Source organism: Artemia sp. Qi Xiang Cuo, chromosome 1 (assembly GCF_049724085.1).
Source record: "Artemia sp. Qi Xiang Cuo chromosome 1, ASM4972408v1, whole genome shotgun sequence".
NCBI lineage: Eukaryota > Metazoa > Arthropoda > Branchiopoda > Anostraca > Artemiidae > Artemia > Artemia sp. Qi Xiang Cuo.
In genome coordinates, this window is record NC_142794.1 from 28,602,063 (window position 1) to 28,615,399 (window position 13,337).

Here is a 13,337-nt window from a genome sequence, read left to right on the forward strand (position 1 = left end):
TATTTAAAAAACGATCACAAATTAAATAAAAAAAAGGTTTTTTCAACCGAAAGTAAGGAGCAACATTAAAACTTAAACCGAATAAAAATTATTGCGTATATGAAGGGGGTACCCATCGTCAATACCTCGCTCTTTACGCTAAAGTTTTTTTTAAGTACTTTTCAACAGAGCTGTTGATTCTAATTAGACGGCCATTGTGATTCAGTAGTCATTCTTAAACGAAAGGAACAAAATTCGAACTTTAGCGTAAAGAGCGACGTATTGACGAGGGGGGGGGATCCCCCTCCTATACGTGATAATCTCTTCTCGTTTTAAGTTTTAATGTTGCTCCTTATCTTCAGTTGAAAAAACTTTGTTGTTTTTGTTTAATATATAAAAAGAAACAGGTTTGCGTTCTTGACTGTATGCGATTATGTCACAAGTGCACTGACTTAATGGATTGAAAAATATGTGTCTTAAACATATCCAAAAAGTGAAGAGTTTATGTTGCTGTGTGATGGATGTCATTCTAGTCATCCTAAGTCATTTTAAATTACGTAGGCGACTTTGCATACTTCCTCGCCTATTTAATTTCTCTTCTTCAAGCATTGGCTGAAGATTCTAGCATTAAAAAATCCATACCTTTCTCATTAAAAAACGTACTAAATTAACAACATACGAAAACCTGTTTCCCCTTCTCATAATATCTGATGTACAAGAAACAGAAAAAAACCCATCTATTCAGTACATTCAACATTGAATGCCGACATGTTGAAATACTACATGATACAACTAAACCAATACTTTTGAGTCATGAGATTATACTGCCTGCTCCAGAACTACGAATCAAAGATTACAATTAGAATTTTTAAACAATTAATAAACGTCAATGCAATAAGAAGAAAGACTCACAGCAAGTAGCTGCTGAGGTTGACCACAAACTGCAACAGCATTACTTAAATGTTCAATTCCATCTTCAAGATCACCATTGGCTAAAAGTTCCTCACCTAGCTGAACCTGAAAAGAAAAATTGGGAAATTAAACGTGTATTGCATTTTCCTTGATTTCCTAGCAGAAAAAGTCCATGAAAGTAGAACAGTTATTTTACAGCAAATCGATCAGAGAAAGTCACAGTTTGGACACAAAATGAATAGTGTTTATGACATCAAATTAGGAATCATACATTAGATGGACCCAAGAATTTCTTTATCAATTGAAATTCCAATCCAGCTGGTAAAAAAAAAGTGGTTGCAGTCATAAGTTAGGGTGCATAAAAAGTAAGAAAAAGTTAAAAAGTAAAAAGGTGGTTGCAAAGTCATAAAAAAAGGTGGTTGCAGAGTCATAAGTAGGGTGCATAAAAAGTAAGAAAAAGATAAAAAGTAAAAAGGAGGTTGCAAAGTCATAAAAAAAGGTGGTTGCAGAGTCATAAGTTAGGGTGCATAAAAAGTAAGAAAAAGGTAAAAAGTAAAAAGGTGGTTGCAAAGTCATAAAAAAAAGGTGGTTGCAAAGTCATAAAAAAAGGTGGTTGAAGAGTCATAAGTTAGGGTGAATAAAAAGTAAGAAAAAGGTAAAAATTAAAAAGGTGGTTGCAAAGTCATAAAAAAAAAATGGTTGCAGAGTCATAACATAGGGTGCATAAAAAGTAAGAAAAAGGTAAAAAGTAAAAAGGTGGTTGCAAAGTCATAAAAAAAAGGTGGTTGCAGAGTCATAAGTTAGGGTGCATAAAAAGTAAGAAAAGGTAAAAAATAAAGAGGTGGTTGCAAAGTAAAAAAAAAGGTGGTTGCAAAGTCATAAAAAAAGGTGGTTGCAGAGTCATAAGTTAGGGTGCATTAAAAGTAAGAAAAACGTAAAAAGTAAAAAGGTGGTTGCAAAGTCATAAAAAAAGGTGGTTGCAGAGTCATAAGATAGGGTGGATAAAAAGTAAGAAAAAGGTAAAAAGTAAAAAGTTGGTTGCAAAGTCATAAAAAAAGGTCGTTGCAGAGTCATAAGTTAGGGTGCATAAAAAGTAAGAAACAGGTAAAAAGTAAAAAGGTAGTTACAAAGTCATAAAAAAAGGTGGTTGCAGAGTCATAAGATAGGGTGCATAAAAAGTAAGAAAAAGGTAAAAAGTAAAAAGGGGGTTGCAAAGTCATAAAAAAAGGTGGTTGCAGAGTCATAAGTTAGGGTGCATAAAAAGTAAGAAAAACGTAAAAAGTAAAAAGGTGGTTGCAAAGTCATAAAAAAAGGTGGTTGCAAAGTCATAAAAAAGGTGGTTGCAGAGTTATAAGTTAGGGGGCATAAAAATTAAGAAAAAGGTAAAAAGTAAAAAGGTGGTTGCAAAGTCATAAAAAAGGTGGTTGCAGAGTCATAAGATAGGGTGCATAAAAAGTAATAAAAAGGTAAAAAGTAAAAAGGTGGTTGCAAAGTCATAAAAAAAGGTAGTTGCCGTGTCATAAGATAGGGTGCATAAAAAGTAAGAAAAAGGTAAAAAGTAAAAAGGTGGTTACAAAGTCATAAAAAAAGGTGGTTGCAGAGTCATAAGTTAGGGTGCATAAAAAGTAAGAAAAAGGTAAAAAGTAAAAAGGTGGTTACAAAGTCATAAAAAAGGTGGTTGCAGAGTCATAAGATAGGGTGCATAAAAAGTAAGAAAAAGGTAAAAAGTAAAAATGTGGTTGCAAATTCATAAAAAAAGGTGGGTGCAGAGTCATAAGTTAGGGTGCATAAAAAGTAAGAAAAAGGTAAAAATTAAAAAGGTGGTTGCAAAGTCATAAAAAAAAGGTGGTTGCAGAGTCATAAGATAGGGTGCATAAAAAGTAAGAAAAAGGTAAAAAGTAAAAAGGTGGTTGCAAAGTCATAAAAAAAAAGGTGGTTGCAGAGTCATAAGATAGGGTGCATAAAAAGTAAGAAAAAGGTAAAAAGTAAAAAGGTGGTTGCAAAGTCATAAAAAAAGGTGGTTGCAGAGTCATAAGTTAGGGTGCATAAAAAGTAAGATGCCTGGGATTGATTAAATAGATACAGTCAAACTTAAGAAGTCAGCATATCTCCCAGAAGTAAAAGCAAATGACAATTGGGGTTCCTGAGAACCAAAAAAGAAACAAAGACTGGATTTACTTGACCTTAATTATTGGCATTATGTGTTTTTAATTTGTTAATTATTGGCATTATGTGTTTTTCATTATGTGTTATTGGCATTATGTGTTTTAGTTAATATTTATTGGCTTAAATATTAATTATGTGATTGAGCATGGTTGCTAATATTTTCCTTACTCCTTTACAAATTTTCTTTTCATCTCACCCACTCTCCCTCTCCATCATACCAACATTTTAAGAGGATACACTTGGTATTCATAATTACCAATATCATGGTAGACCACCTACAATTGTTTATTTTTAGGCGACACAATGATACAAATACTATTCATGTTTTGACAATTTAGCAAATTTAATATCTTTGATCCACGATCATGACATTCGATCTTCTACACAGATCAATATTCCACAGGTTGTTTCGGCCTATTCGACGTTTTCTGTGCTTCATAGTGGGGCTAGGAGTTATAAGATCTTGATCAGAATACTAAAATATTAGTCATTTTTCTGTGTTTATGAGTGTAATTAATGAATAACTTTAGTAAGCATGATATTAGTTTTTTTTTGCCTTTTACTTGGAGAGTGGTGGCAAATACATGAATCAATGAATTAGCAATTATGGCCTCTTAGGGTATGTTTAAAATAGCAAATTCGATTAAATTGATGGTTATTAAGGTCTGTGAAGCCGATTAGGAATTGTATTCAGTTTAATTTATTAGTTCTTTCTAAAGTTGTTCAAGACGAATACAGTTTCACTACAAACCATAGTTTGGACACTGCCCCCTTCCTTAACTGTAAATAAAAACAAAAAGCCTACTGCGTCATTGGTGCTTAACTGAAAACGAATTATATTACAGATATTTTCTTTCCAGTTCTTACAGAATTGAAAATAAAAATAAAATTACAGTGAAATAAATTGTTGAACTGAAGGATCTTTCAACAATTAATATCATTATACATTAAATATTCAATTTGATGCTGTTTATACTTTCCAAGACTGTTCAACACGCATAGTTTTCAGTAAAGCGCCAATGACGCAGTAGGTTTTAGCATTTACAGTGAAAGAAGGAGGCGATACCCAAACTCTTGTTTGTAGTGATTTTTGTTAGTTTCAAGCTTGATTTGCATATTCAATTCAAGTTTCACTTGTATTAAGATTTATTTATTCATTTACATTAATATCTATTGTATGTTTGTTTGCATCGACTTTTTATTTAATTTCTGTTCGTTTTAAATTTCATTTATACTTCAATAGCAAAATATTTTTTTTTTTCATTTTAAGCTTGATTTTCATATTCAGTCTAAGCATTACTCGCTTTAAGATCTATTTATTCATTTATATCATTACCTATTGTATGTTTTTTGCTATGACTGTTTCTTTAATTTCTGGTCGTTTTGAGTTTGAATTTAACAGGTATTTGTATCTGCTAAGCTTAAGTTTAAAATGGCCGTTACTTTTCTTTGAAAAACTTATTTTTCGGTAAGTTTATGTTCATCAAAGTATCAAAACTGGTATCAAACTAACAATATCAAAGTGAAAAATGGGTTTGTGTCAACCTCGGAGTTTTTATTATCTGATGTTTGAACTATTTTTAACAAAATGGATATCTCAAAATTTTTATCGGATGGGTTTGGGGAAAAAGGGCTTAGGGGGGGGGGGCTAATTGCCCTTCTATCTCTTTTGACTCTTTAAAAGTGAACTAGAACTTTCTATTTTCAATCAAATGAGCACTCTCTGAAGTTTATACGAACATCTCTTCTATAAGAACCATATATACCGCCAGAGTATAACTTATAACGCCTGTACTTGGGCCCTGGGGGGTGGGGGAGCCAACCTCGGAGTTTTAATATTTGATGTTTGAACTATTTTAACATAATGGTCACCTCAAATTTTTATCGGATGTGTCTATCCATCCAGTAAACCCAAAGGCGTGGAGGGCAGGAGGGGCTAGTTGCCCTTCAATCTCTTTTTAATCTGAAAAAATGAACTAGGACTTATAACGACCTTTCAAATGAGCCCTCTCTGAAGTTTATACGAGCATCCCTTTCATAAGGACCATATACAGCCCCAGGAAAAATCTTACAATGCCTGCCCCCCAGGCCCTGGGGGTTGTGTCGACACCGGAGTTTTTGTTATCTGATCTTTGAACTATTTTTTAAAAATGGTTATCTCAAAATTTGTATTGGAAGGGGTTGGATAAAAAGGGTGTGTAGGGGGCGGGGGTAGTTGCCCTCAGATATCTTTTGACTCTTAAAAAGTGAATTTGAACTTTAAATTTCCAATCAAATGAGCCCTCTTTGAAGTTTATAGGAGCATCCCTTTCATAAGAGCCATATGCGCCCCCAGAACAACACAGCACCTACCCCCAGGCCCTGGGGGGTTGTGTTGACATCGAATTTTTTGTTACCTAATGTTTGAAAAAAAAATTCAAAAAACGGGCTATCTCAAAATTTGTGGCGGATGGTTTTGGAGAAAAAGAGCATTAGGAGGGCTAGTTGCCCTTAAATCTCTTTACTCTTAAAAAGTGAACTAGAACTTTTAATTTCCAATCAAATGAGCCCTCTATGAAGTTTATACGGGCATCCTTTTCGTAAGAACCATACGTGCCTTTAGGGCATAACTTAGAACGCCTTCCCCCGGGCCCCGGGGGGGGGTGTATTGACACTGGATTTTTTCTTAAACGACCTTTGAACTATTTTTAACAAAATATATATCTCAAAATTTTCATCAGAGGGGTTTAGAAAAAGAAGGCATCAGGGGGGGGGGGGCTAGTTGCCCTCGGATCTCTTTTGACTATTAAAAAGTGAGCTCGAACTTTCGATTTCCAATCAAATGAGCCCTCTCTGAAGTTTATTCGAGCATCCCTTTCATAAGAACCGTATATACCCCAGGGCATAATTTACAAAGCCTGCCCCCGGGCCCTGGGGGGTTAACTTAATGGCTGTCTCAAAATTTTTTTCGGAAAAAGGGGAAAAAGAGGCGTGGGGCTAGTTGCCCTCCAATCTCTTTTGACTCTCAAAAAATGAACTAGAACTTCCAATTTCCCATCAAATGAGCCCTCTTTCAACTTTTTACGAGTATCCCTTCCATAAGAACCATATATTCCCCCAGGGCATAGCTTACAACGCCTGTCCTCGGGCCCTGTGGCCGCCCTGGAATTTTCGTTATATGGTCTTTGAACTACTTTTAGAAATTGGCTATGTCAAAGTTCTTATCGGATGGGTTAGAGGAAAAAAGGGCGTGGAGGGGGAGGGGGCTAGGTGCCCTCCAATCTCTTTTGAATCTTAAAAAGGGAACTAGAACTTTCAATTTCTAATCGAATGAGCCCTCTCTTAAGTTTATACAAGCATTCCTTCCATAAGAACTATATATGCCCCCAGGGCATAACTTTCAACGCCTGCCCTTGGGCTCTGGGGGTTGTGTCGACACCGAGGTTTTTGTTACATGATCTTTGAACTATTTTTAACAAAACAGCTATCTAAAAATTTTTATCGGATGCATCTGGGGAAAAAAGCGTGGGGGGGGGGGGGGTGGGAGCTGGTTACCCTCCGATATCTTTTGACGCTCAAAAAGTGAACTAGAATTTTCAATTTCCAATCAAATAAGCCCTCTCTGAAGTTTATACGAGCATTCCTTCCATAAGAACAATATATGCCCCCAGGGACTAACAACACTTGCCCTGAAGACTGTGGGAGGAGTGTCCTGATCAAAGATATAATTTACAGTACTTTCAACTACGTCGAAAAAAATATCTATCTCAAAACTTTGATTGGATGTGTTTGGGGAAATGGTGGGCGTGTATGGGGTGTTAGTTACCTTCCAATCACTTTCGGCTATTAAAAAAGGCACAAACCATTTATATTTCTAATCGAATGAGCCCTTTTTTAAGTTTCTACGACAACGCTTTCTATAAAAAACCTTATATGCCCCTAGGGCATAACTTACAACCCTTGCCCCGAGGGCTGTGTGTGCGTGTTTGGGGGGGGGGGGGGGGGTTGTCATCCTGAAAGACCGAATGTCCCAAATTTTCAACTACGTTGAACAAAATGACCATCTCAAAATTTTGATTGGATGTGTTTGGGGAAAAGGTAGACGTGAGAGGGGGGTTAGTTGCCCTCCAATCACTTTCGACTATTAAAAATGGCACTAGCCCTTTGAATTTCCACTCGAAGGAGTCCTTTTTGAAGTTTCTACGACAAAGCTTTCTATAAAAACCATATATGCCCCCAGGACATAACTTACAACCCGTGCCCTGAGGGCTGTGGGGGGAGTGTCCTCCTCAAAAACATAATTTATATCTCGAAATCAACGACGTAGAACAAAATGGCTATCTCAAAATTTTGATTGGATGTGTTTCGGGAAATGGTGGGCGTGGAAGGGGTGTTAGTTGCCTTCCAATCACTTTTGACCCTTAAAGGTCACTTTTTATCCTTAAATTAGTTCAAAGTTTAATCTAAACTTTGAACTATTTCTCACAAAATGTCTATCTCAAAATTTTATCTGATGCATTTGGGGGACAAGGGGTGGGGGAAGGAGGCTAGCCCCCCTCCGATCACTTTGACTTATAAAAAGTAAACTAGAACTTTCAATTTCAAATCAAATCAGCCCTCTTTGAAGTTTATATGAGCATCCCTTCCATAAGAACCTTATATGCCTCCAGGGCATAACTTACAACGCCAGCCCTGTGGGGCTGTGTTGACACAGGAGTTTTTGTTATGTGAACTTTGAACTATTTTTTACAAAATGTTTATCTCAAAATTTTTATCTGATGCATTTGGGGGAAAAGGGCGGGGGGCTCTAGCTGCCCTCCGATCACTTTTGAATTATAAAATCAAAAGTTTCGTTATCTGAGCTTTGAACTATTTTTAACAAAATGACTATCTCGAAAATTTTTATCTGATGCAATGCCTACCTCAAATTTTCTATCAGATACATTTGTGGAAAAAGAGCTTGGGGGGACTAGTTGCTCTCCGATCACCTTTGATTCTTAAAAAGGGCACTAGAACTCTCAGTTTCCGATCGAATGAGCCCCTTTTGAAGTTTAAACGACGACCCCTTCTTTATGAAGTGCCTCTGGGAAAAAATATATGGAGTGCGGGGGGAGGCTAAGTGCCCTCCAATCTCTTTTGACTCTTAAAAAGTGAAATAGAACTTTCAATTTCTAATCAAATGAGCTCTCTATGAAGTTTATACGAGCATCCCTTCCATAACAACCATATATGCCCCCAGGGCATAACTTACAACGCCTACCCCCGGGCCCTGGGGGGCTGTGTCGACACAGGAGTTTTTGTTATTTGAACTTCAAACTATTTTTAACAAAATGTATATCTAAAAATTTTCATCAGATGGGTTTTGAAAAAGAAAGCGTGGGGGGGGGGGGAAGGTTGCCATTCAATCTCTTTTGACTATTAAAAATTGAACAAGAACTTTCAATTTCCAATCAAATGAACCCTCTCCGAAGTTTATACGAGCATCCCTTCCATAAGAACCATATATGCCTACAGAGCATTACTTAGAACGTCATAACTTAGAACGCCTTCCCCCGGGCCCTGGGGGATTTTATTGACACAAGATTTTTTCTTATCCGACCTTTGAACTATTTTTTTTTTAACAAAATGTCTATCTAAAAATTTTCATCAGATAGGTTTGGAAAAAGAAGGCGTGGGGGGGGGGGCGAGTTGCCCTTGGATCTCTTTTGGCGATTAAAAAGTGAACTCAAACTTTCGACTTCCAATCAAATAAACCCACTATGAAGTTCATACGAGTATCCCTTTCATAAGAACCATATATGCCTCAGGGCATAATTTACAACTCCTGTCCCCGGGCCCTGGGGGGTTGTGTCAACACCTGAGTTTTTGATATCTGACTTTTGAACAATTTTTAACTTAATGACTATCTCAAAATCTTTATCGGATGCATTTGGGGAAAATGTGCGTGGGGGGGGGCTAGTTGCCCTCCAATCTCTTTTGACTGTCAAAGACTGAACTAGAACTTTCGATTTCCAATAAATTGAGCCCTCTCTGAAGCTTTTACAAGCATCCCTTCCATAACAACTATATATTCCCCCAGGACATAACTTATAACGCCTGCCCTCACGCCCTGGGGGGCTGTGTCGACCCCGGAATTTTCGTTACATGGTATTTGAACTATTTTGAAGTTTTTTTTGCCTTTTTTGAAGTTTTTACGACAACGCTTTCTATATAAACCTTATATGCCCCCAGGGCATAACTTACAACCCTTGCCCTGAGGGCTTTGAGGGGGTTTGTCTTCTTCAAAGATCTGAAATCTTTATCTCATTTATCCCCGACCTAAGTATCTTAGTCTTCTTAACACTAATTTTTCAACCAATTCTTGCATCAAGAACTCTTGAAACCTCTAAAATATCATTTGTTTTAATAACATTTTTTTTTTTACACAGGACATTCAATTACCTGCATAGTCAAGGTCTAAGAGTGTCTTGGCTATTCATATAATAACTCGTTTTTTCATATCCTTTGTCTTCATTATGAACAAGTTCATCAAAATAACCTATATAAACAAAAATAGGATACAACCCTGCTAACTCCTGATGAAAACGATGGGATTCTTCTCTTCTTCTCTTGAAACTTCATCTACAACATCTCTTGGTAAAACAAGAATCATCATTCTAAGCAATTTGCTTCCCACAAAAATCAGAAACCAATTTAATTCCTCAGTAATTATCACATTCACTCTTTTCCCCTTTCTTTTAAAGGAGTTCAATTAAAGTTTTCATAAAATCACTAGATGTTTTGTATTTTTGTAAAATCTTTCTCACAATCTGTGGTAATTTATCTCTAGTTTTACAACCCCCATATTTCGAAAACTTATTGAGGTGAAAATCAGCACATGAGAGCTTATTATCTTTTAATCCTTTTAGTGCACTTCATATCCCCCTATTTGTCTGGTATACTATATTTAAACTCTTTGAGTCATTTCTAAAAAAGACATTGAAGAAAATTGTTGTGCTGCTCCATGCCAGTTTGGGTGCCAACGTGGATAAGATATAGAGCATGCTCTCTTTCTACTTATAAATGGGCAAAAATGAATTTTTACTTTTATGTGCACTTGATGTTGCAAGAGGTTTTGACTCATGTATATTGGTGCAGATTTTGTTTGAGGATCACACAAAAGGTGGCAATGCTATAATAATTATTTGTCTGGATTATATGTACAGAAATCTGAAAGCTAAAATTAAAGATGTTAATTTGCTGTTTTGAATTCCAAAAGGTATGGGCAATTCCAAAAAGTACTCATAAGTGCTCTAGGTATGCTGAACCTCACGAGTCTACTAAAACCAAGCCTTGTAGTTCATTGCAAATTAGGTGTGCTCTCTGTCCACCAGGTGAATGGAATCATTCCATTTTTAGCCTTTTGTGTCCTGTTGTGAGAAAAGCCATTGCTATCGCCAATACCCCTTCCACAAAATTATAAGAGAAATTTCTATCTTTTCTTGAAATATTTTTGGACATAATACTGTGAAGCTGGAATACCTACAGGACTTGTGTCCTGTAAATGTAACTAAAGGACTTGTGTGGAAATGTAACTAAAGAGAAGCTATGTGCAATCCTTCTTTCAATGGGTTTGGGTTTAGGGTTTGTCTTAGGTTTTGTCTTAGGGTTTGGGTATATCAGTCACTCTCACCAGTCAAAACGCCTGAGGCAGGACTACCACAGGGATCTCCTCTCAGCCCCCTGCTTTTTCTGCTGATGATATCTGAATTTGGACTTTCAAGTTCCACAATATCCAAAAGGGAGTATGCAGATGATGTCACTATTTGGGAATGCAGACACTCAATTAAAGAATTGGAGACTAATCTACAAAAAGCCATATTTGAACTAGAAGCTTTCTCAGAAATAGTTTTCCTTCCAGTATAAGCCATTAAAACGAAAGCTGCGATCTTCTATAATAAATAAAAAGTCCGAACACCACGGCTTTACATGAAAGGCTCATTAATTCAGCTTCAAGATAACCCTGTGATTTTAGGATTAATTTTGGATCAAAGGTTCACATGGAATGCTCAAGTCGAAGCTGTGAAGTGGTCTTGCATGAAAAGACCACCCACTGTACCCGTTAATATTTGGGAAAATGAGTACTCAATCTTCAGGGAGAACTGGGACAGGGGTTACTTTTTATTTCCAAATGCACAAACTGGCAAAATGACCATTTATCTTTCCCTTTCCTCCATGGATAGATTTATTTTCTACATCATCAAATTCTAAAGTGTAAAGTTTCAAATCTGACTGATCTTGGAAATCTCCTTTCAAATTCTCTGCCTAGAGTCTATTACTGCCATAATTTCACAGAAGTCAGTTACCCTTCCTAAATTCCTGCTTTAGACTAACCCTAGACACAACTGGCTGAGGATCTTGATTTTTAGCATCTGTGTCAACACTTCTATCTACCCTAGTGTCTTGCCTTGATCCTGCTAGTCTTAGATTTACAATATTATAGTCAATAAGTTCAGACATCTTACTATCATGTGAATAGCATGTTAACTTAAAAGTAATCTTATTACCATATACTGTATTAGTTAAGACTAGATTATTGTACCTGCAATATTGTAGCAGTCAATTACCATTGCTATTTTCCTTCCCTATACTAAATTTACTTAAGCTATGATACCATCTATCCCTATTTGTGTCATCCTGGGTGTTAAAGTCCCCTAATCAATAATGCATTTCTACCTGGGATCCTGTCTAGTTGTTCTTGTAACTGTACATGAAATTCCATCTGATTGACTACTGTCTCCATCAGTCAGTTCTACAGGAGCATATACCACTATGACTGATACCTCATGCTTTTTGGCCATAAAGTGAGCATCTAGAATCCTAGTATTAATATCTTCCAAAACAAAGCAAGACTTACACGCTTCTTTATTCATGATCAGCCCCACTCCCAGCCTAACTACTCTATCATTTATACACATCAAAGCAGGTTCAAGTAATGTAAGGATCATTTTAATACTTACTTCTTGAAGGAAGAATTTCTGCACTTCCTCATGGTTTTTCAAGTCAGGTAACACAGTAGCACTGCCAGTTTTTGACTTTTTCTGCTTCCTTCCTAAAACATGATTAACAATAATTGAGGGATTTGGTTTAAACTAGAGACACAACATTCCAATCTATAACAAAAATGGTGCTGCAACTCTCCCAAAGGAAGGAAAGATAGTATACCAGCACAGAAGCAATAGGAGGTATTTGCATTTTGTAACCCCCCTGAGCCATTAAAAACAAAGAATTTAGATAAAAAAAACACTTTGTCTGCTTGGAACATCCACCAGGAAGAATTATGATATGTCCCTAGAAATGCAGGGATTACTTTTTCCCAAAGCTTGAGAATCCCTCCTTACTGGTTCTCAAACTGGTTGTTATCTTGTATGGGACTCTGAAGCAGTTTTGCATGGACTAATGCAAGTTTTGCCCCTCCCCCTGTACTTTAATATTTGATACTTGCTGGGACACAAGTGTTTGAATGTTCAAAAGTAGCTCTCAGAATTGTGTTTTAAGGGTTTCTTTAAATAGCCCTATAGTCTTGTCAATCATGTCTCAAGCTGAATTAAACCATTTTTAGCTGTCAGAACTCAGCACACAAGTTTATAGCAAACTATTACTCAAACTCCTCATTAGTGAAGATTGGTGTTTAACAGGGTACAAACTGGGATCTAATCCATTTCAAACCAGCATTCAATGCAGTGGTGTAAATTGGGGGAAGGGGGAAGTATTTATTTTAGTTCCAGAACACGTTTTTACTGACCAGTAGCTGGTACTTTACATTATGTCTATTGAGCAGCTAAACTGTGTTTTTTTTTAAATAACCTAACTAAAATTAAAAAAGTTAAAATTTTCCAAGATTATTGTCAGCCAATCTCAACCATCAGCCAGTTTCAACTATCTACATCACATCCATGATAACTTACTGTCTATGCCTATGAAACATAGGCTACACTTCAATCAGACTGTTTTTCTAAGATTATGCACCGTCCAAGTACTAGGGGTATTACCCTTGGCTAGGTCTAGCAAAGTATAATTATTCAGCAGTTGTTGTCTTTCTGCAATGGGTTAATACTACTAACTGGGAGGGTATTATTTTTGCACTTCTGGTCTTTAGGAGGGAACAGTATATAATTCTTGAAACTACCCTAAAATATTCTGAATACTTACTTATATTATTCCTTATGGCATAAAAACAAAATGTATCAAAACCCCCTCCTCAATAATGGTCAAATATATACCCTAAATTATGTCTATACAATGACATTCCTGTATGCTGA

General features: G+C 36.4%; 1 protein-coding gene across 1 annotated transcript in view; it reads right to left on the reverse strand.

Annotated features, from left to right (window-relative positions):
- Tom20 (translocase of outer membrane 20) overlaps nt 1–13,337 on the reverse strand; it is a 60,552-nt gene that overhangs the window by 11,616 nt on the left and 35,599 nt on the right. Inside the window, exons 2-3 of the mRNA XM_089094338.1 lie at nt 12,036–12,127; nt 892–996 (exon numbers count right to left, since the gene is read on the reverse strand). Of these exons, the coding sequence (XP_088950464.1) occupies nt 892–996; nt 12,036–12,127 (197 nt within the window). The remainder of the gene's footprint in view (nt 1–891; nt 997–12,035; nt 12,128–13,337) is intronic.